At 33.2% G+C, this 24971-nt stretch overlaps 1 protein-coding gene across 1 annotated transcript in view; it reads right to left on the bottom strand.

Moving 5' to 3' along the window:
* The window catches only part of EEA1 (early endosome antigen 1), a 119876-nt gene that overhangs the window by 11861 nt on the left and 83044 nt on the right, over positions 1 to 24971 (bottom strand). The window contains exons 15-22 of the mRNA XM_012775252.3: positions 22220 to 22420; positions 20276 to 20389; positions 17927 to 18082; positions 16747 to 16886; positions 7929 to 8259; positions 6700 to 6801; positions 4710 to 4904; positions 2490 to 2672 (exon numbers count right to left, since the gene is read on the bottom strand). Coding sequence (XP_012630706.2) covers positions 2490 to 2672; positions 4710 to 4904; positions 6700 to 6801; positions 7929 to 8259; positions 16747 to 16886; positions 17927 to 18082; positions 20276 to 20389; positions 22220 to 22420 — 1422 coding nt within the window. The remainder of the gene's footprint in view (positions 1 to 2489; positions 2673 to 4709; positions 4905 to 6699; positions 6802 to 7928; positions 8260 to 16746; positions 16887 to 17926; positions 18083 to 20275; positions 20390 to 22219; positions 22421 to 24971) is intronic.

The raw sequence follows: 24971 nt of genomic DNA, 5'->3' as shown, positions 1-24971 counted from the left end.
GTAGACAGCCTTGATTCAGACAGGGATCATGTTACAAAGTTCTGAGTCTCTCCCCTTCTCTCATTCACAAGATCATAAAACATCGCTAAAGCACAAGAAAAATAATGATTGATAATCATCTCTTAATCTGGTCTATAAATATCATTTGAACTTCCCTAGCAATTTACTTTAAAAAAAAAAAGTTAACTTCCTAAGTAGTTCATATACTTCTTATTTTAGAAGCATCAATATAGAATGTATCAATCTTCTATTTTATAAAAAAAAAAATTCTAGTGAAATGATGGTAAAAGAATAGAAGGCTCTAAATCAGAAGAACTGAGATCTACCCATGGTTCTTATATTGTGCTGCACTGGGCCTGCCCACTTTTGCAAAAGGAAGCTTTGGCATAAAAGATCTATCCAAGGCCTCTTAAGAGTAGTAAAACTCTATAGCAGCCTTGTCCCTTGGCCTTCTCTTTTTATCCAAATTGACATTTGAGTTAGTTTCATGTATGAGATTATTAGTATACAATGTAGCTTTCAGGCATAATAAAAATTGCTGCTGGCCTAATGAAAGAATATTGATTTAAGGTAGAGACAAGTTTTGTTTCTAGGTCATGCTATGGGTAAATGATACATGCATATGAAAACAGTGTGATTTCCACAGGACTTTTACAATCAATCATTAAGTTTTAGCTCTTCTATCACTTAGATATCCTTCAAATTCATCCACTTCTCTCCATCCTTACTGCTATTACCAGCCCAAAGTACCATCATCTTGCACTTAGGCTATTGCAAAGTCTCTTCTCTAGTCTTTACATTCAGCTGTGTTCCCCTACCATCCACTTCTCATCCTGCAGCCAGGCATTGGCCTAAAAGATAAATATCTAAGTAACCCTCTTCCCTGCCTTTAGGTTAAATCCAAAATCTTCCACAAACCTCCCCTGCCTTTTAATAGTTTTGTAAAGAAAAATAATAATAATTTAATATTACCTAAATTATTGTTTTCTTAGTAACAACTCTTGCTAATGTTGATATGGAGAAAGAGAGAGATGTAGATATATATCCTTTTGGCACTATGAAAATTGCCTTACCTAATTTTCTATTTCTTCGTCAAATAATTAATCATTATTGATTCCTTCCCTTCCCTTGCAGCCTAGTACGTATTCAGCCCTTTCATTTGTTTCATCTCTCTCTCCCATTAATCTTTTCTATTCTATCCTCTTTAACCTGAATCCCAATTCTAACCAATTCACACCTTGATTACTAGAATTTATGGCAAAAGTAAGAAAGAGAACTTCTTAGCTAACCTCCCCACCACTTGTCCATCCCAGCCCAACCCAAGCTATCTGTAAACCACCACCAGGTTGCTTTCTAAAGTGCTATGTTCTTCATCTTACTCCTTTGCTTAGACGTTTCACTTTTTCCCCTCAATATAAAATCCAATCATCTTCACTAGGCATCTCAGACACTTCACAATTTGGACCCAACCTTTTTAACCTTAATTCCAAACATAAACTAGCACTCTAGCAAGACAATTATATTAACTGTTTCCTGGCTTCAGTCATTCCCACTGTGGCACCTTTTCTCAAATGTGCCTCTGAGTGAAATGACCTCTTTCTCAGGACTCTGTGCGTATCCAAATTCTGTATATCCTTCAGAACCTAGTCAAGCCCTACCTGCTTCATGAAGCCTCCCCTATAATAGCCTATAAATAAAATATATACATTATATATTACAGAAATAAAACATTTTAATATTCTGGGATTTATAATAGAATTTTACAATAGTACACTTTAAAAGTTAAACATAGGAAAGAAATATCAAACATGTATCACTGTGACAAAAAAAAAAGGAGAGAAGACTGGATTAATCTTCTGTGAGAGTACATAAATGTTCCATTTCCCTTAGAAAATTGATACATTAATGTTACATTAAAATTGTTTAACCTTTTTCCATATCCTTCATTTTAATAAACATGATACTTTTCTAATCAAATAGTTTTTCAAGGAAAAAATTTGTTGTTATATAATTAAGGTTAAGTTTAAGCTATAATCTCCTAATTTTAATCAGGCATTCTAGTAATCTTGAAAAGTTGACAAATATATAAAACTAAAGTCAGTATTGCCTGACAAGCAACAGTTAAATTACTTGAATTTTTAACAAGTGGTTTACATTTACAGCTCCTTATATTTTCTTAACAGCAATCTTTAAAGTTATTTTCACACAAAGACAGCAAATCCTTAGATAAGCTAACAGTATAGCAATTAACATAGATCCAAATTATTTTGTTATAGATATGTCATTTTTAGATGCCCACATTTAGGTACATCATTATTTTATTATAAAACTTTTAAAAATATGTTAATACAAAATAACAATTTAATTGAAAACAAGCACAATAGTCCACAAATATATTTCCTTGCCCATTTGAGTTCAAAGAAATTATTTAATGAATGTCTATAAACAACTTACTGAGTTTTTATGGTATTATATATAGTTTACTGTACCTTAAGATCTTGTCTTGTGGCTAGAAGTTCAGATTCTTTCCCATAGAAATCAGATTGAAGCTGTTTTAGATTTTCCTGATTTTTTTCACAGGTGTTTTGTAACACTGATATTTTCTCTTTCTCCGCTGCAAGTTCCTGGGCTGCGTGTGTTGACTGTTGCTGTAGTTTATTCTCAAGCTCTGTCTGAAACATACAGTAGTTATTTAAAACAGTATGCATGCCAAAAAAGTCACAAATATAAAACGAAATTCACACAACTAAGAAAATTCCTGAGAACAAGATGAACTGCATTTATGCTCTAAAATTCTACTTCAATTAAGAGTAACTTACTTATCTTATACTTACAAAGCTGAAGAGTTACAAAATCCAACAAGTCTCAATTTAAAAACCACAAAATGCAAAAGCAATTAAATAAAGAAAAAAAGCATTTGGAAGCACTACATTTCAAGTCTGAGAAGACAGAGTAACAACATTCTGATGGAGGATACAGTGCTAGATGTCTCACATGATATAATTTAAGGCTGAACTAAGGGAAACCTCCATATGAAAGAAATTAAGAAGCCATTACTGTGTTGAAGTTTATAGTTTCTATTCTTGCAAACTCAAGAATAGCTTAGCAAATTTCCACAAGTCATCTTTATTGATATCAAGACAGAAAAAGAAAATCTCAAAAAAGTTCCAAGCTCTCTAAACTTTAGTCTTCAGTCTTAAGAAGATTCAGAAGATATGCGCAAATTATGACAAAATTAAAATATATGCATAATATGAAAAATAAGTACTTGGTTTTTAAATTAAATAGACTGTTTTAATGAAACTGCAATTGAGGTCAGGAAAAACTATCTTCCATGAAACTTGTCCCTGGTGACAAAAAGGTTGGGGACTGCTGCTTTAGGGGGTCATCTAGTAAAATTGTGCAAAGAATAGTCATTCCTCAATATCCTTGGGAGACTGGATCCAGGACACTTCCCCCTGTACCAAAATCTGTGAATGCTCAAGTCCTTTATATAATATAGAATGGCATAGTATTTGCATATAACCTGTGTACATCCTCCTATATACTTTAAATCATCTCTGGATTACTTATAATACCTAATACAATGTAAATGCTATGTAAATATAGTTGTTATATTATATTTTGAAATTTGTATTATTTTTTATTGTTGTATTATTACTTTTTATTGTTCCTCCCCCCAAGTATTTTTTATCCCAACTACAAATCAGAAGCTACAGAAACAGAGGGCCAATTATATAAGCAATAAATATTAATCTTAAATCTGGAAGAAATGTTATTGTCACTAATAGCAAAAGAAAATGTACTAAAAATAGTTGTTTTTTTATTTCACTAAGTTTTGATATTATAAAAATGAATCTCAGAAATATTTGGATACAAGTAATTTTTTAAAAAGTGACCTTAAAATATGAAAGTATGCAACAAAATATGCACTGTGATAATTACATGCTGACTTTTGGTTATATATGCCACAAAAAAGGATAGACAAATTTGTCTACTCTTGCTTGAATTATTAGAAAATTACTCTTTTGTAAAGTAACATAGTAATAGTTACAAAACCACTAGTCAACATAAAATGTGTATTTGTGGTTGTTTTCATTTATATTCTTTTAACTCTAGTAGCATGACATCCAACTCTTAATGGCACGACATATAAAGGTATATGCCTTGTATATACCAGGGACTCTACTGCTATCTTCTCCATGGACCAATTATTAATAATATGCACATACCAACAGTGGAGGGAAAACTCATTTTGTTCAAATATTTTATATTAAGTACAATCCATTTTTAGTAACTTTTGTCCTGGAGAAAAATAAAAACATATTTACTAACAAAAAACAGATACTCAATAATAAATTAGAATAGATTTGGAAATGGAAATCATTATGATGTAACTTAAAATAATAAATAATTGTAACTATATGAAATCTGACTCTACTGAATATTTTTAATATTCCACTCTGTGAATTTTATTCTTATTTTTCCTTAATAAGGATGATTTATTATCTGAAAACATGGTTATAATAAATGGAAATCCATACTTAGATATTTAATCATATAATCAAATGTTCTCATATATTTAAGTTAGAAAAATCATTAGCTTATACTAACTTTTCTATGTTGTAGCTCATCTGTGTTAATCATATTACTATCTCCAACTGCCAGGTTTTCTTCCCATAAAAAGTAAACAAATATCATATCACTACCTTCTGTGAAATAGCAATTTTAACTTCTCCTTGGAGTGCTTCAATTTGCTTTTTCTTCTGTTCAGTCAACTGCTTGAGCTCATTTATGTTTCCCTGAAGTTGTTGCTCTTCTTTCTCCTTCTGTTTTAAAGTACTCTGGGCCTGTGTGATTTGTTCTTGCATTGAATTGAGTTTCAACTTCAACTGATGAGAAGTCTAAAAAATAATAAACTATAGTTAGTATTCATTTATTTATTCTAAAGACATTTATTGAGTACTACATGCCAGGTACTACTTTAGGAAGGAATGACTAAGGCTGTTGGCCACAAATAATTAATAGTTAACAAAAGACAACAATCCCTGCCCTCATAATGCTTTCTTAATTGACACCACTTGCTATTAGGTACTGGATTAATTTTCATTATTTGTTTAATCCTATCTTCCTTTTTAACTTATAACTGTATATTTAGATAGAGTTTCTAAATGAACTAGATTAGTATTCCCTTATATCATAGAAAACAGGAATGTCAACATCAATGTCTACATTGGATGTCTACTGTCTTTCAAGAATATTCTCATATGTCTCTGAGCCTATTGGCTACAGTTCATCAGAAAGAATAGCCCTATATTAACTATTAAAAAACTAAATCACTTTTGGCAAATACATTTAGTATCTGTATTTGTATCTGTATTGTCATCTGTCTGATGACAATAAAGTACATTGCACAACAGTTACCTCATTTAGAGATCTGGGGCTTATTTTGCTACTATCTTGTTTTTATTACACAATCCACTAGGATACTTCTGTTCAAAATTAGACATCATACAGAAGTCACAATGAGGTTCTTCTTCTGTGGCCAAAAGGAACCATTATTATCTCTTGCCTCTCTAGCCAAAGTCATGTTTTCATGTTTTATGCATATCCTATTAAGAACCTAGCATTACATGTGACCATATTCAAAGTTACTTTGAAAAAGTTTCAGTACTATACACAGATGTCTCACCTTATCTACAATACATAGCAAAATATTTTTATGCAAAATAGGAGTCAGGGTCAGTAAGGACAATTATATTATGAAAAATAATAATAAAATAATAACTAGCATGTGATCACTTTGTTATAGCCAGTATTCTGAGCACTTTAAATATATTAACCCATTTATTTCTCACAATAACTTTATGACATAGATTCTACTATTGGCCCTGTTTTATTGCTGAGGAAACTGAAGCACAGAGATTAAGTAATCTGTCTAAAACATGGCAAAATGGCAAAGCTAATTAATGGCATAGCCAGGATATAAACTTGAACAATCTCAATTCAGAGCTTAGACACTAAGCCAACACAATTTTGCCACTTACATGGCAGGCATCTACTGCACAACAGTTTTCTTTCAATCAACAACCAGAATGCAGTCACATGAAACACTTGTCAGGACTATTCTTTGCTGCTTTATCAAATCACATTTTCTATCTTGATAAAGCTGTATGCCTGGACTCTAGCTGCTAACAGGGACATCTTCAGAGAGTAACAATCATATATTACACTCATTTACTTACTCATTTGCTTGTATGTTTTGCTAGAGAGCAACAGAAACATTAACCACAGAAAAACCTCTCGGTTGTTATACAACCATTATCAAATATACCATTAAAATAAATGTCTGTGAAATAAAGAGCCCTAAAAAGGTCATTTCTATAGAAAGCCTATTAAGACTTTTTTCAACTCTAATAATGTTCTTTAACCTAGATAATCTAATTATAACTCTGTAGATAGCTGGCTAGATTTTCTTCCTTTATTTATTATATTCCTTTATTTAAGCCTTTTATTATAAACTAGCCTAAATCTTTTTAATAGATAGAACAGAAATAACAATTTTTAGCTATGTATCTGATCCATTACATTTCAGAGAAATAAACCTTTCCTTAACCTAAGTATCAATGTGAAAACATTTTGAAAATATAAAGTCTTTATGCTTTACATATTTTATGTTACAGAAAAAAGAGATCTTACCTCCTTCTCTTTTTCAAGTGATTTTTTCAGTTCATTCTGTTCCTTAAGTGTATTTTCTGTCTGTACTTGAAGTTGATGCTTTAATTCTTTGCAAGTTTTTTCCTATAAAAAACAAAAAAGGAAACTACATTACACAGAAAATATTTGTAACAATCTTAAGAAGTCTGATTTATAAGTTTAGTAAGATATATACAAGGAAATAAATTAAAATTATTGATAAGCTAAGATGGGATAAAATCATTCATTTCAATGAAAAATATACATATATATATATATAAGTAAAGTGGGAAGGACAACAAAATGCTAAGGGTTTCTATCATCAACCAACAGTCAAATAAAATACTTTAAACAATATTTAGACAACATTTTAGAACACGTTGGAAACCACATTTTTATGTCATAAAATTCATTATAATTAACTTATACTATTTTAGAAATAGAACAGTGTGCCTCAAGAAAATGGAAGAAACTTAGAAAATATTAAAATAAATTTAAAAATTATCACATATAACTCAAGTGGAAAGGTGTACAGATAGAAAATGTTTTCTCCAAACAGAAAGGAACAGAAAGGTAACATACTAATAATATATAATTTTTAATACTACTAAACAATTTCACTGACCTTAATATTGAGAACAGAGGAGTTTTATAATACTCCCAGCTACTTTGTGTTATTCTGGGTTAAAATATTTCTGAGAATACATTCTCCTTTAAGCATTTACTGAGAGTCTGACTTTTTTTCTCTACAGTTTAAATATGTTTTATGGAATCTCTAATCCATGCTATTATCTGGAATTTTAGAATATTCAATAAAGAATCAGAAAGTTTACAATATCCAGAGTTACAAGAGTCATTAAGACCTTTCTGGTCTTTTTTTTCTTTTTTTCCGGCAAGTGAATAACGTTTCAGCTAATACTTGTATTCTCTGTGGAAATGTCCCCAAGAACAAACATGCTGCAGTCTCTGCCAAATCCAGCGTTATACCAGCAACAGAGAAAGACTGCTATATTCAACTGAAAACATCCTTGGCCTTTAGAAAATTGTGCACATACATAATAAACACACACATACACCATTATCTTGGGCTATCCCAATTCCTTTCCGCATGAGAACCATTTTAAATCATTTAAATGTAGGATGAAAAATCAAGAGTGAATTAAGCAGAAAAATCAGTACATTTTAAATAAAATAATTTCATCTATCCAAGAAAGTAAATGTAAACTACTAACCAAATCTAACATAGCAGCTTTTCCTTTCTGATTCTCTTTTTCAAATTCACTTTTGGAGTTTTTCAAAGAATCAGAAACTTCTGATAACTTCTCTTTTACTGTAGAAAGCTCTGTCATTAGAGTTTCTTTCTCCATCTTCACTCTTTGTAGTTCTGTTACTGTTGTTTGAATTCTGTTATTTAATTCCTTTTGCTGCATCTTTGCATCTTGACTTAAATTTTCAAATTCTTGTTTCAGGGTTAGATTTTCTTGCTCTTGCCTTGTAAGCATTTGCTTGCTATTTTCAAGGGCCTCAGATTTTTTCTGTAGATCCAATTTTGTACTGGATACTCTAAATATTTAAGAAACAATTTTTTAAAATAATGCATAACTTGCCATTCCTAATTTACCATTTAAAATTAATCATAAACATTCCTCATGTAAAATGTGAAGGAAAAAATTGTTTAATTTAAAAAAAGAAAATCATAAACAATTATTGAATTTTGGAAGTTCTTTGTATAGTTTGGAAGTAAAAATAATTTAATTTCATGAAATTACACAACTGAAAAATGCCTTAGAATATATGATCTGATTATTGAACATATGGAAATGATTTTTCTCAAGTCAAATGAATTAGTAGTAAAGCCAAAACCATTTAAATGTCCTGACTTAATCCAGTCTTGTCCACGACAACAGATCCCCAAAAAAAACTCTGTGTATAACAGACCCTCCAGTCTATAAAAACCAGAGAAGTTTTTCCATGTACCCTAAAGAACATATCCCCAAGCACATAGAAAACTTTTTCTCTTCCCTTGAGAACATAAGACACATCATGTGTTTGATAGGTCTTAAATTTCAAAACACTTAAGGTCAACTCAGGAAAAAATTAAGTGAAAAAATAAAACAAAAATTTCACTTCAAATACAGAGCAATAATATAATTAAAGGATTAACTTTAATCCTAGAATCTAGCCAATTATAAAGGAGCTGTGTTATCATTTGTCCCTTAACATAGGTTTTTTATACCTGAATAAATAAGCTAAAAGAATAAAGAAATGAAGATATAGCTTTAGGAAAACTATCTATAGACTTTTACTGTTTTCATAAAAGAAATTAAATTATGCATATTATACAGCAAAACCCCACACACATTAATTATCAACCATGTTTTAAGTAAAAATCAGATGTGAAGTAATATTTCTAGAATGTACACTATTTCCAATGTAATCAGCATACATTTATAACCAGAATAAATTCAACAATATGTTAAAGGGAGGTTGTTAAAAGATGTATAGTCACGTATTTGAAGTCAGGTATTAATTCAATACCAAAACTGTAATTACACCTTGAAATTTTGTAAAACAATGTTTAGTCCCAGAAACATGCTTTTATTTTTAGAAAAATAGCTAGAAAAGATGCTAAAGTTTAATAGGTTCATGGGATACTATACACCTCCTTGATTTTTAAAAGTCTAGGTAGAAGAGTCATTACACTACAATTATTTTACCTTTTAATATCATTAAAATCCCTGTGAAGCAACCCTAAAATTAGGACTCAATATAGTTATTCATTATGCTACTTAACTTTCCCAAAATTAATTATAAAATCATAAGAATATGTGAATCAAAGAAGGCAAAACAAAAATAAAGGCTTACATAGTCACTATAAAAAAATATTTTTAAGTAACTAAAGGAAGAAATAATTCCATAATCATAGTCAAAAATTATAACATCCCTCTCTCAGAAACTGATAGAATAACCAGAGGGAAAAATTAGCAAGGATATAGAAGATAAGAGCAGCAGTATCAACCACCTGACCCAATTGTTATTTAATAGAACATTCCACCCAACAACAGAGTAGATACATGTGCATATAGAAGATCATCTAAGATAAAGCATACACTGGGCCTTAAATAAGACACAGTTTCAAAAGTTTCAATTTTACCAAGCATATTCTCTTACCACAATGGGATTATAAATCAGTAACAATAATATATCCAGAAGAGCCCCAAACATTTGGAAAGCAAACATACTTCTAAATAACCCATGCAGTGTGTCTGGCTCCCACTCTCCCAGCCATTGCAGTACACTGAGCTCCATAGAGACAGTGCTCGGGCAAGTGAGAGCCCGACAGGCCCTGGGTGACGCTGTGCCTCACTGAGGAAAAATAACTAAACATGGGCGAAGGAGATCCTAAGAAGCCGAGAGTGTCATCAAACACATTCTTTGTGCAAACTTGCCGGGAGAAGCACGAGAAGCAGCACCCAGATGCTTCAGTCAACTTCTCAGAGTTTTCTAAGAAGTGCTCAGAGAGGTGGACGACCATGTCTACTAAACAGAAAGGAAAGTTTGGAGATACAGCAAAGGCGGACAGCCCTATTATGAAAGAGAAATGAACACCGATATCTCTCCTAAAGGGGAAACAAAAAAGAAGTTCAAGGATCCCAAAGCACCCAAGAGGCCTCCTGCGGCCTTTTCTTGTCGTGTTGTATTGCCCTAAAATCAAAGGAGAACATGCTGGCCTATCCATCAGTGATGTTGCAAAGAAACGGGGAGAGGTGTGGAAGGACACTGCTGCAGATGACAAGCAGCCTTATGAAAAGAAGGCTGCAAAGCTGAAGGAAAAGTACAAAAAGGATATTGCTGCATACTGAGCTAAAGGAAAGCCTCCTGATGCAGCAAAAACGGGAGTCGTCAAGCTGAAAAAGGCAAGAAAAAGAAGAGGAGGACAATGAGGAAGACAAAGAAGATGAAGATGATGATGACGAATAAGCTGGTTCTAGCACAGTTTTTTTTTTTTTTTTTTTTTTTTTTTTGAGACAGAGTCTCACTTTGTTGCCCAGGCTAGAGTGAGTGCCGTGGCATCAGCCTGGCTCACAGCAACCTCAATCTCCTGGGCTCAGCGATCCTACTGCCTCAGCCTCCCGAGTAGCTGGGACTACAGGCATGCGCCACCATGCCCGGCTAATGTTTTGTATATATATATATTTTAGTTGGTCAATTAATTTCTTTCTATTTTTTTTTTTTGGTAGAGACGGGGTCTCGCTCAGGCTGGTTTCGAACTCCTGACCTTGAGCGATCCGCCCGCCTCAGCCTCCCAAAGTGCTAGGATTACAGGCGTGAGCCACCGCGCCCAGCTTCTAGCACAGTTTTTTATTTTCTTATCTATAAAGCATTTAACCCCCTGTACACAACTCATTCCTTTTAAAGAAAAAAACTGAAATGTAAGGCTGTGTGAGATTTGTTTTTAAACTGTGCAGTGTCTTTTTTTGTATAGTTAACACTCTACTGAATGTGTCTTTAGCTAGCCCTGTCCTCGGTGGTATTTCCAATAGCCACTAACCTTGCCTGTACAGGATGGGGGCTGTAAAATGGCATGGAAATTTAAAGCAGGTTCTTGGTGCACAGCACAGATTAGTTATGCATGGGGATGGTAGTTTTTTCATCTTCAATTATCTCTGATGCAGCTTATACGAAATAATTGTTGCTCTGTTAACTGTATACCACCCTGTAATTGCAAAAAAAAGTTGCTGTTTTGTTGACATTCTGAGTGCTTCTAAGTAAATACAACTTTTTTATTAGAAAAATAAATACATAAATAACCCATGCATTAAAGAAGAAATAACAAAGGAAAGTAGAAAATACATTAAATTGCAGAGTAATGAAAACGTATAGGAAGATGGGAGAGAAAAGTTGAGTGTATAGATGTAGGTGGGCCCTGAGAAAGGGAAGCCCTGTATCCTATTATTTCATCTGAGCCCTAGGCTCATGGGTGGGGTTTAGTAGAATCCCTGATATGTTTCTATGATATAAGAGCAGAAGAGATCCAGTCATCCATTCCTAAGTAGTACTCTAGAAGTGTCAGAAGACCCTGAGGAAAAATGTTTGCATGAAGTATATAGGCAAAAAAGATCTTAGTCTAAAAGGTCTTCCTAACCCAGTGAGATGTGGGAGTCTCAATGATTTCTGAACCATGAGATTAGAACATAGAATGAAAATGGGCCAATTTCCATTGGGTCCATAGGAAATGGAAAGAACCTTGGGGAAAAGAATAAGAACCAACTGAAAAGTGATCTTCACAGACTAATGACTGGATTCCAGAGGTGATGATCAACCACTCAGTGGGTGGTATAAAGGATTAAATACGTTCATCAAATACCTACAGACTGGCAACTAGAGTGAGAAGGAATGCCACTTAAGGTACAAAATGCACCTCTATAGCCTCTAATTCAAAGTATCAGAACTTGATTTACTTGATAGGAGAATAAGAAATTTTCTGCCATCACATCTCAAAACAAGATGAAACCCATGAAAGCATGAAATAAGTTAATCCTCATCAAATCTAGCGTGTTTTATTTCATCTCCCCAATGAGTACTTTTCGCAGCCAGTTATCTCCACCTTCACTACTGGAAGAGTCAAAGTCCTCATCCCCTTGACACAAGTCAAGACCATCAACTCTGTCAGAGTGGCCTATTTGGTGTTTAAAGACAAAGTGTCCTTGCATGTAACCAGTCACATCCCTCCCATGAAGACATTCAAATGAATGGGGCAGAACTGATTTTTATCCATCAAAATTCTAGTGAATGATGTGTCTATTGAATATCTCATGGCAGGACCCAACCCAACATCAATATCAAGAACAAGCTGAGCAAGAGACTAATTCTACCTTGAGGGTGGAGGAATGATGCTACATCTCAATACTTTTATGGCTATATGGGGATGTGTCCAGAAGCATATACTCCCTCTGCCACCAGAGACATTTGAAATTTCATATACTAATAAATCTTATAAGTCTAAATATCATCTAAATAAATCTACCTTTATACTCAGGGCTGCCAAGAGTCCTCTGAGCACTTTAGTGCAAATTAGAAAAAAAAGTATCCTCCTTCAAGATAATTTATTCCATCTCTTGAAAAACTATCATAATATACTGATTTTATTAGAATAAGACATATAACTATCATCTGCAGAAATATGACATCTAGCATTGACAAATGAAAAGGACATGAGAAACTGAGAAAAAGAAACAGATAACCATTAAGTGTACATACTTAGGGAAGCATTCACATTAAAAAGCTATTTTAAAAAGAACAAACTAAACACAGAGTCAGTCTAAGGAAGGAAATAAAGATACAAGGAGAAATAAATGAAATAAAAATTGACAAAATCAATTAGATCAAATCTTTTTATAAAAGTCTGATAAAATTGATAAATCTCTAATTGGATTGATCGAGAAAAAGATGAGACAAATTACCAATATTAAGAACAAAAAGGGCCGGGCGTGGTGGCCCACGCCTGTAATCCTAGCACTCTGGGAGGCCGAGGTGGGCAGATTGCTCAAGGTCAGGAGTTTGAAACCAGCCTGAGCAAGACCCTGTCTCTACTATAAATAGAAAGAAATTAATTGGCCAACTAATATATATAGAAAAAATTAGCTGGGCATGGTGGCGCATGCCTGTAGTCCCAGCTACTCGGGAGGCTGAGGCAGGAGGATTGCTTGAGCCCAGGAGTTTGAGGTTGCTGTGAACTAGGCTGATGCCATGGCACTCACTCTAGCCTGGGAAACAAAGCAAGAGACTGTCTCAAAAAAAAAAAAGGGGGTGGGAGGGGGACAGTACTACAGATCCTACAGTATATCCTGAAGTATATATTATGAATATTATCCCAGTAAATTTGAAGTTTAGATGAAATGAACAAATTCCTTGAAAGATACAAATTATTCAAACTGACATAAGAAAAAATTAGTAAATCCAAATAGCCCTATATCTCTTAAATAAATCGAATCCCAAATGAACCAACCCAGACAGAGAACTCCAGGCTCAGGTGGTTCACAGGTGAATTTCATCAAACATTTAAGAAATAAATAATATACATCTCATACATCTCATTTCAGAAAGGAGGAAGAAATACTTCTCAATTCCTTTTTAAGACCAAAATAACTCTGACACCAAAACCTGGCCATGATATTAATAGAACATTACAGACCAATAGCCCTCATGAATATGAAAAATTCTTAGCCAAGTATTTTCAAATCAAAAACAGCAATATATGAAAAAATAATATAGCATGATCACGTGGGATTTATCCCAGGAAAACAAGGTTGGTGCAATATTAAAAAAATCAATCAATGTAATTGACCATATTAAAAAGAATAAAAGAGAAAACTCATATGATCATATTAGTAGATACAGAAAAAAAAGTTGACAAAATTCAATATATATGCATAATTCAAAATATATGCAAATTAATATACAGTAAATTTCGTATATATTGAATATTCATATATATTAAATTCAAAATTCAATATATATGCATGAAATATTTTTTAAAAAAATAAAACTAGGTATAGACGGGAATGTCTTCAATCTGATAAAGGGAATCTAGGAAAAACCTACAGCTAACTTTAAATTTAAATGAAACATTTAATATTTCCTGCCTAAGATTAGAAACAATACAAGAATGTCTGCTATTACTATTTACATTCAAATTTAATTGGAAGTTCCAGCCAGCAGTAAGTCAAGAAAAAGACACATGGCTCACGCCTGTAATCCTAGCACTCTGGGAGGCCGAGGCGGGCGGATTGCTCGAGGTCAGGAGTTCGAAACCAGCCTGAGCCTGAGCGAGACCTCGTCTCTACTATAAAATAGAAAGAAATTAATTGGCCAACTAATATATATATAGAAAAAATTAGCCGGGTATGGTGGCACATGCCTGTAGTCCCAGCTACTCGGGAGGCTGAGGCAGGAGGATTGCCTGAGCCCAGGAGATTGAGGTTGCTGTGAGCTAGGCTGATGCCACGGCACTCACTCTAGCCTGGGCAACAAAAGCGAGACTCTGTCTCAAAAAAAAAAAAAAAAAAAAAAAAAAGAAAAAGACACAAATGGCCTATAAATTCAAAGGAAGAAATAAATTTGTCTCTATTCACAGATAACATGATTGTCTTAGAAAATCACAAGAATTCTACAAAATAGCTATTAAAACTAATAAGTGAATTTAGCAAGGTTAAAGGATAGTCAATATATATAGCAAGGTTAAAGGATAGTCAATATATATAAAAATGAAATTTTTATACTAGCCACAGCAAGTGGAAAATTAAATTTAAAAAACATGCTCACAATGGAATATTACTCAATCCTAAGAAATGACTGTGAGCTAGCACCGTTTATGCTATCCTAGATTAATCTTAAGTCCATTATCCAAAGCGAGGCGACACAAGACATGGAAAATGGGCCCCACATCTACTCATCATCAAATTGGTACTGACTGATTAAAACTATGGTTTTCAAATGGTGGCAATGCTCACCAGGGATTGGGGGGGGCAGGGGGGACCCAATCTTAGGCATGTGGCGAGCACTTCGGAGGGGAAGGGCATAATTCTAACCCTTCTCAGGGAGAGGCAAAGATATACAATGTAACCAAAGTGTCAAAAAAAAAAAAACAAAAAACTTTTTTTATCGGGTGGTGGGCAGGTGGGAGGGGGGAAGAGGAAAGGGATGTATGCTTTCATAATGTGTGTGCTGCACACCACTGGGGGATTGGACACATCAGGGGGAGGGAGGGGGGACAGGGGCAATATTTGTAACCCTAACAATATTTGTACCTCCATAATACAATGAAATAAAAGGAAAAAACAAAAACAAACAAAAAAAATCATTTCCATTTACAATTGCATTAAGAAACATAAAATACTCAGGAATAAATTTAACAAAAAGATGTGCCAGCCCCCTATGTTTAAAGCAACAAAATACTGCTCAGAGAAATTAAAGAAGACCTAAGTCACTGAGTGTGGTGGCTATAATCCCAGCTGCTTGGGAGGCTGAAGTGGGAGAATCACTTGAGGCCAGGAGTTCAAGACCAACCTAGGCAACATAACAAGATCCCATCTCTAAAAATGAAAAAGATCTAATCAGATGAAGAGATGTATTGTGTTTGTGGATTAAAGATTCAATATTGTTAAGATGTCACTTCTCCCCAAATTGTTTTACTGTTTCAGTGCAATTCCAATAAAAACCCAACAATTTTATTTGTAGAAATGGACATGTTAATACTAAAATGTATATGGAAAAAACAATGAACTTTGAAGAGTCAAGACAATCTTGAAAAAGAATAAAGTTGGAGGATTGATACCTGATACCATAAAGCTACACAGACCATGGTTGTGTATAGGGAAGAGTACAGTATTGACTAGAAAGGTGCATGAGGAAACTCCATGAGACAATGTTCAGTATGGGGGTGTGGGGGAAGCATAGTTACACAGAATATACAACTATTAAAACTCAAATTGTATATGTAAAATCTAGGTATTTAACTGTGTGAATTTTGCCTCAATAATAAAAAAAAGATAAACTGATTCAGGTGTTTCCCTTGTGCTCATAAACATAGATAATTTGCCAAAATGCATCACAAAGCTGAAAAAGATCATTTCTTATAAAAAAGAATCCATCCCTACTTGTTACAGTACCTCAAAGCAGAAGCCTGACTGTTGTTGGGTAATATATAAACATCCCTGTATTTTTTAATTTTACATTAATTTATTCAAATTTGTGAACTCAAAACTGCTTTACCATAGAGAAATATGCACCATATTAACATTGAAAAGAGACTAGATGACCCAAATTTTTTAAAACCACGTTTTCAATGCTTTCTTGTGAAGTTAACTGTAACCATATTATAATGGCTTTGTTTTTCATTTACGTTAACATCAGCAATTTATAAAATCAATGCAAAATAAACATTTAATAAATCTCTATGCACTGTGATAGCAAAATTAAAATCTCAAGGAAATTTTAATACTTAGTTTATAATTTCCCCACTTTTATAAGTGACATGGTTTAGCTTACATTTCTTTCTCCATTTCAAGTTGTTTACTCAATTCTGTGGCTCTAAGCTCTAAATCTGTGTTCAGCTGTCTTTGCTGTTGTAGATCCTGCAAAGCTTGCTCCTTGCTTGCTTTAACTTCAAGAGTATCAGCTTCTAGTTTCTATAAAAGAAATGTAGTACAGCAGTTATAATTACCAGCACTAATAATAATCAATTATTAAATAAATAACATTTTGTTTATATTCAAATTGGTGTTGACATATACATGAAAATAACCATAAAATATGTGTTATAAAAAACACATTATGAAACCATTATTCTCCCATATATTGGTATATACATACATAAATACATATACACATCTTATGATTCTACAATTGTACACATATGAATCACCTGATTATAGAAGATATGTATGTGTGTGTGTGTGTGTGTGTGTGTGTGTGTGTGTGTGTGTGTATCTTTGAAAAATTTTGTTTAACTGATAGTAGTTCTAATTTAAAGGACAAAAAACTCTGGTCAAATCCTCTAATATGACTAATCATTTCATCTCTTTAGTGAATCAACACTTTCACTTGAAGTTGTGTCAAAGTAAGATACAGTTTACCACGGCTTCAATGTATTATCAAAGTAGAAGCAAAATACAAGGGTATAAATGTAAAGTTTTAAAATGGAAAAAGCCTACCATATCTGAAATATAATATCAGAATACGGAGGTAAGGAGATGGAAGAATGAAGGAACAGAAGAGACTTCACAACAACAACAAATTGTTAAGTTCCTTATAATTATAGAATAGATCCCTGGTTGGCTGTCTCTTGGAACTAGTCACACATTACAATAGAATCAGTATATATGTTAACTGTCATTTATAAAAGCCACCCACTAATAAATTAAAATAAAGATGAGTTAAAAATTAAGACATGAAAAATTACAAGTTATTTTTTAAGCTGTGGCATCAGCCTAGCTCACAGCAACCTCAAACTCCTGGGCTCATGCAATCCTTCTGTCTCAGCCTCCCAGAGGCTAGGATTACAGGAGTGAGCCACCACACCCGTCCTGAAAAATTACAGGTTTTTTAAAAAACTGTATACAACTTCACCTTTCTTTGTTAGCTAAAAATCTTTATTCCATGTAGGTCATCAGATTCCATTGCTACAGCAACAAAAAACATGGCTAAATTCAACTTCTTTTATACAAACCTTAATTTGACCTTCTAGCTCTTCAGTTTTCTGTTCTAAAGAAAGATGTTTCTCTTTATATTCCTTAAGATGACTTTCCAGCTGACTGCAATGCTCTTGCTTGTCTTGTAACTTTGTAGTGACCTGATCCAACTGAGTAGTGATCTTATTTAACTCCTATAGAAAAGTACAATTGAAGAAAACTTTGGTAAAGTTTACTATATCATGGTGCCCAAATATTCAGTGAAAGTAAAACTGAAAACTCTAATTTTATTTGAGAAAATATTTGGAGTAAGATCTCTGAAAAATCCAATGATACATCAGAGGCTATAGTTATCCACCAACATAAAGGACCTGAATTTGCATAGTCTGAGATACTAAGTTTATATGCATAACAGTTTAATAAATTTTCAGTGTTTTACTAAGAAGCATTATCTTAGGATCCAAAAGATACAAGAGACTATTAACTAGGTTAATAATAAAATAATAATTACATCATAATTAAATGTTTTCCATGTTCAAGATGATTTTAAAAATATACAGTGATTGCATCTAAACTTGTTAAATTCATTTGAATTATCCACTTGCACAGAGAGAAAAAAAATACTAGTAAATCCACTACTTCTAAATAATCACTGTTAATGTTTTGATAACTTTCCTTTCAGTCTTCTCTGTGCATTAGTTTCTATTTTTTCTTTGTATGTTTAACATAAAAACAGGATTTCACTGTACATATTATTTTATTTTAACCTCCTTTGTTTTTACATAACAATGCATCATGAAACTTTCTATTATTTTTAAAATATCATTATATACAACTACATACATTTCCATTTTATTGATGTAGTCTATTTTAAATTTTCTACATTTATTGACAGAGATGCAAACAGAATCTTTAAAGCTACGATCATCCCTTAGGATAAAAGACTATAAGTGATCTAAGAAATACAAAAACTTCTAAAGTTCTTAAAATACATTACCAAACAGCTCCATCCTTGACCCTACTCAAGACAGTGAATTAATGCACACTATCACTAATAACGTATTAAAGTGCCTCGTTACTCGACACCTTCCCCAATCCTTCTGTTGCTATTTAAACATACACGCAGACACACAAACATGCTTTTCCTCTATAAGGGCAAATTGTCTCAATTTGCAATTAATGATTAATAAACTTGAACATTTCCTAATATAGTTTTGTTCTCTTTTTGTATGTTCACTTATCTCATATGTAAAAGTGCTTTAAATAACAAGAATCCTAACCCTTCATCAGACACAGTCCAGAAAATGTTTTATCATTTTGCTATTTTTTTTAGAATTTTTAAAATATTTTTGACAGATAAATTTTAAACTTTTATGTGATTATTCTCACAAATTTTTTTCCATCATAATTTCTAACTCTGATCTCATACTTAGAAAATACTTTCCAGATCTGTTATTAATATTGTAAGTAAAAAAGCAAGTTGCGGAACTATATATACAATGTGATTCCATGTGCACAAAAGAAAAATATCAGTGTGTATGTACATACATATATATAAATGTGTGTGTATATGTTTATTCAATGCTTATAGAGGATTGTATGGATACATACTAAATTTAAGAGCAAACATTCCATCTTAGGAGAAAAATGGGATTGGCATAAAGGGTAAATAAAGAAAAGGTTTTTTTTAATTTGATATACTTCTTCATTGTTTTTTTAAAAATGGACCAATAACTAGTATTACTCCTTGAATAACAAGTAAATTTTAAAAATTCCTACCTGGTAAAAGGTAAGAAAAATCTACCAGCACTTTGACCTTGACACAAAAGTAGGAAGCTTCTATTCTATCAGAAGTATTGAGAAAAGTAACTTCTGTGTTCCCTTCAGCCCCTCACTTCCTGCTACCCCCAAGAAAAGGAGTAACTCTTATAATTGAGATGAAATAGATAGAGCTCTTTTCCTACTTCCAAGTGCTAAGTATTAATACATCTGGGTCATGGCCCAGCCCACCTACTAAAAACAAAGTATAGAGGTCTGTCTCTCTTTCTCGATCATTGACACTTTAAGGGATGAGACAACAATTCAACAATTAGGAGTAAATATTTCAGTTCCACAGCAAGGTCTAGGGTAGGGGAGAAATACTAGGAAGCCCAACCAGGGGCGCACACAGTTGAGCTTTATCAAAACCAAAGCTGATACTTCATTTTATTTCCATCTGTCTGACCCCTGCATCTACTACTCAACTGGTTCCAAATTCACAAAGGAATCAAGGGGGATAAGTCAGTATCCTAAGATTATATAAAACTAGGTATCATTTTTACACATTTGCAATTTATTTATCTAGCAAAGCACTAGGTTGTGGTATAAAATGTAATCAAGTTCCCTACCTGCTGCTTATCTTGTAATGCATTTTGAGCTGTGTCCAAATGATTCTGAAGATCAGCTCTTTGAGCAGTTTTTGCTGCTTCTGCTGATAGCAATAATTCAGTTTTGGCTTTAATCTGTAAAAAACAATTACAAATTATTTACTTCATATTTAGTTTTGATTTCCCCTTGCTTGAATGCATATTGCTTTTGTCACTAAACTATTTAAAAATTAAGTCCTTTGGCAAAAAAGCATAAGGATTTAGACATTGAAAAAGTATATATGTGAAAATCCCCCAAATAGGAATGAGTAGGGGAGAAAACTTCTAATGATGTTTGGATAAACAATGACAAGATGTCATCTCCATATGACACCAGAACACGTTAGTACCCTTTGCTAAGAAAGAAAAGGTATACTTTTTTGCTGAGAAGGGCCACTGTAATTTTCAGAAGTGAATGCCCAAAGTCTATCACTTTCTTTTATTTATTTATTTTTTTTGCTACATTCTTCACATTTGTACACTTTCTGATAAAGTAAGTAACTATGTCAAAAAAATAATAAAATGATGACTCCAAAGATACTCAAGAATGTCAGAGTTAAAGGACACAAAACAGCCAGACAACTGGAATTACTTTGTGAAATTCAGTATTCCCTGATAACTTCTTGCTGAAAAGTTTTTACTTTTGATGTTCATAAAAAGTCAAAAAATTACATACTAAAAATTCAAGGCTTTCAAAAATAAATATGCTTCTATAAAATCAAACAAGCAAAAACATCTGTCTTGTTACCAAAAGTAACAATTGTAAGTATTTGAATAACTTTAGTACAACTCACCTCTAATAAGAAAAGCAAAACAAAAAAAATAAAAATAAATATTGAAACCTTTTTGGAAAAAAGGGAGGGAGAGTGATATTCTTTTAGCTGATTGAATAGAGGATCAATGAACATAAGAAATGTAAGATTTACATGGCACGGGTATTTTTAACCAGAAAGAAATAACTCAAAGAATTCTTTCTCAATAACTAAATGAGTATTCACAGAAATAATAGTTATATCAAGGTGTATTTACATCTACATTGAATTAAAAGTGAAGACTAAAGATATCTACACTCTAAACAATACATAGTAAATCTATACTAACTAATGAATGTATAACATAGACTATAAAGAATATATTTTTGCAGAAGTCAGCTGCAAAATATATATGGCCTTTTATCTATCTGAGGAACAAAAAATTCATGAAATATTTTAACTCATGCTAATTCCTCATGCTCTTTCAATACAGTATGCTTCAACTAATGTGCTATATCATCCAAAGTCATGTAACAAGAAAATTTGAGGGAGATTAAGTAAAAGCTCCACTGATTTACCTACTTTCAGAAATGTTTCTGATGAGGGAAAAAAAATCTAGCCATCCTTTTACCAGCCCCTCTGCTGGCTCTTCATATGCAATAAACTCAGACTAAATACCAATTGCTAAAGTGCTACAATCTTTGCAATTTCTGTACCAAAACCCTTAAAACAGTAAGAAAGAACAGTGAAAAGCCCTCGCATGGTGTGAGGCCAAACATGTGCATAATAATTTACCTTGATGCTGTTCTGATCATGCATACCAGGAAGTATCTTGAATGTACAAATCACAAAAAACCAAAGTCAAAATATTTAACACAGAAATCTAATGGTATAATGTCGAACTAATTTGGACTTCAAAAACAATAATAAGGACTTGTTCAAAACAAAGAAAAGCTAAAAGAGTCAGTGATTTCAGAAGGTGTAGCTTGCAGAGTCTATACAAACAGGGAAGTTCAACAAACTGTCTAGATATAACCTTTATCTAATTCATATTCTTGATTTTTTTCTATTAATATGCAAGGAAAAGAGAGAAAAACAGAGTTTAAAATAGCTGATAGCCTAAAATTGGTACTTTATATATATAACCTTATTAAAGAGCATAATTCAATATTACCTGTATGTCGAGCTGGGAGACCTTCTCCTTGCTTTCATTTAATTGACTGTTTAATTCATTGATATTGGTTTCTAGGGAAAGGACACGGTCTTGTGCAGCTCTAAGGTGTGCCTTCTGCTCTTGTACCTGGTCATGCAAATTCTCCTGGGCTTGTTTATGGCTTTCTGACTGATTCTTCAGCTTCTCTGCTAGCTGAGTTACCTATCATACAAGCAAGACTCTAATTATGAAGTTCATAAATGATATAACAAAAACTAACGAACCCAAATTTAAGTACTGTGAGCATATTAAACTGCTCTATGATAGGTTATCTCAAATTTTTTCAAGAAACAGTATTCACATCTTTCCAAAAATAAGTAAACATAATATTTCAAATCATAAAAAATAAAAGACACATTATTTTTAAAATCATCTCTACTGAGCTATAATTTACATAAAATAAAATTAATCCAATTTAAGAACACAATGTGAAATCTGATAAATGTATAGACTCACTTAACTAAACATAACCACAATCAAGATAAAGAACATTTTCATTTTCAGAAATGTTTCCTCACGCCTTTTTGCAGTCATTTCCCCCCAACATCTCTAGCCCCAGCCAATCGCTAATCTAATTAAGTAACAAGAGTTCTTTATATATTCTAGACATTTCTACATTGTCAGATATATGTATTATAAATATTTTCTCCCATTCTGTGTCTTGGCTTTCATTTTCGTAATGGTATTTTTTCAAAAGCATACTTTTAAAAAAATTTAGATGAAATCCAATTCATCTGATAGTTCTTTGATGTACTTTGCTTTGAGTTCTTCGAGCTTTTTGAATCTATGGATTTATATGTTTTTAATCAAATTTTAAAACTTATCAGCCATTATTTCCACAAATATTTTCTTCCTCTACCCCTCCATGATATTAATTATACGGATGCGAGCCTACATGAAACTATCCCACAGGTCAGTAAGGTACTGTTTCTTCCCTGAGCCCTTTTTTCTCTCTGTACTTCATTTTGAAAAGTTTGAATGGCCTTGACTTCATGCTCACTGATGTTGTTTTCTACTTGCTTAATCTATTAAGTCCATCCAATGAAATTTTCACTTCATGCATTTTTATATTTTTACCTCTAGAAGTTCTATTTGATTCTGTTTTATTGTTTCCATTTCTACCTCCATTATCATACTTTTCCCTTTACATCCATAAGTATATATATTTTTTTTTTTTTTTTTTTTTTTTTTGAGACAGAGTCTCACTTGTTGCCCAGGCTAGAGTGAGTGCCGTGGCGTCAGCCTAGCTCACAGCAACCTCAAACTCCTGGGCTCAAGCAATCCTCCTGCCTCAGCCTCCCGAGTAGTTGGGACTACAGGCATGAGCCACCATGCCCGGCTAATTTTTTCTATATATATTAGTTGGCCAATTAATTTATTTCTATTTATAGTAGAGACGAGGTCTCGCTCTTGCTCAGGCTGGTTTCGAACTCCTGACCTTGAGCAATCCGCCCGTCTCGGCCTCCCAGAGAGCTAGGATTACAGGCGTGAGCCACCGCGCCCGGCCCCATAAGTATATTTTAAGAGCTGTTTTAAAGCACTTGTCTGATGATTCCATCATCTTTCATTTCAGGATATGCTTCCACTGAATGATCTTTCTCCTGGTTATGGCTCACATTTTTTCTGCTTCCTCATATGTCTAATAATTTTTTGCTATTTATTGTGACCAGTCTGGACTTTGTTGTCTTCTTTCAAAGAATGTTGAATTTTGTCTGAGCTAGTAGTTGATAAATATATTTATGATTAAACTAGATCCTTTTGAGGCTCGTTTTTATACTTCATTAGGTAAGGTACATGATAGCATTTACTCTAGGGCTAGTTATTGCTCTCCTAAGGTGTGACATTTCTTGTGCTTCTATTGAATGCCAAGGGTTCAACCACATCTTTCCTCTGACTGGCTGGAACCTGCACATCTCCCAGCCCTCTGTGAGCTCGGTAATTTCTCAGCCTGCAGCTCCTAGATATGGTTCATTGCCTGGTCTCAAGGAATCCAACCTTATGAATGCAAAGCTTAACATTCAACCAAAGCCTCAAATAGATCCCTGTGCAGATTTCTAGAGCTTTTTCTCTTCATTGCTCCTTGCTCTCTGAGATTTTGCCCTGCAAATTTGAGCTGCCTTAACCTACCTGAACTTCAATTTCTCAACTAAATTCAATTTCTCACTCCTCAGTTCAATAAGACCACTGTACTTTCCTTGTATTCTCCCAAACTGCACTACAGTCTGGAAAACATCTCTGGGTCAAAAGTTACCATGGTCAAAGAATTCACCTCACTTGTTTCTCTTCTCTCAGCGATCACAGTCCTGTACTATTGTCCAATATCTGAAAATGGTAGTTTGTATGCATTTTCCACTTTTCTGATTGTTAAAGGTAGGAGGACAAAATAGACATCAGTTACCCCAACATGGCCAAAAGCAGTACATAGACTTATTTTAATTTATTCTTTTTTTAAAAAAATACATGGTATCCTGATGATATTTGTATAATAAGCCATGTCAAGTTTTATAAAACCTAGCCTAAAGAATTCTTCAGGCCAGGCACAGTGGCTCATATCTGTAATCCCAGTACTTTGGGAGGCCAAGGTGTGAGGATTTCTTGAGGCCAGAAATTCAAGATGAACCTGGGCAACAGAGTGAGACCCCATCTCTACAAAAATATTAAAAAATTAGCTGGGCATAATGGCATGTGCTTGTAGTCCCAGCTATTTGGGAGG

Source organism: Microcebus murinus, chromosome 10 (assembly GCF_040939455.1).
Source record: "Microcebus murinus isolate Inina chromosome 10, M.murinus_Inina_mat1.0, whole genome shotgun sequence".
NCBI classification, from domain to species: Eukaryota; Metazoa; Chordata; class Mammalia; order Primates; family Cheirogaleidae; genus Microcebus; species Microcebus murinus.
This window is presented reverse-complemented; position numbering and strand designations above follow the sequence as displayed.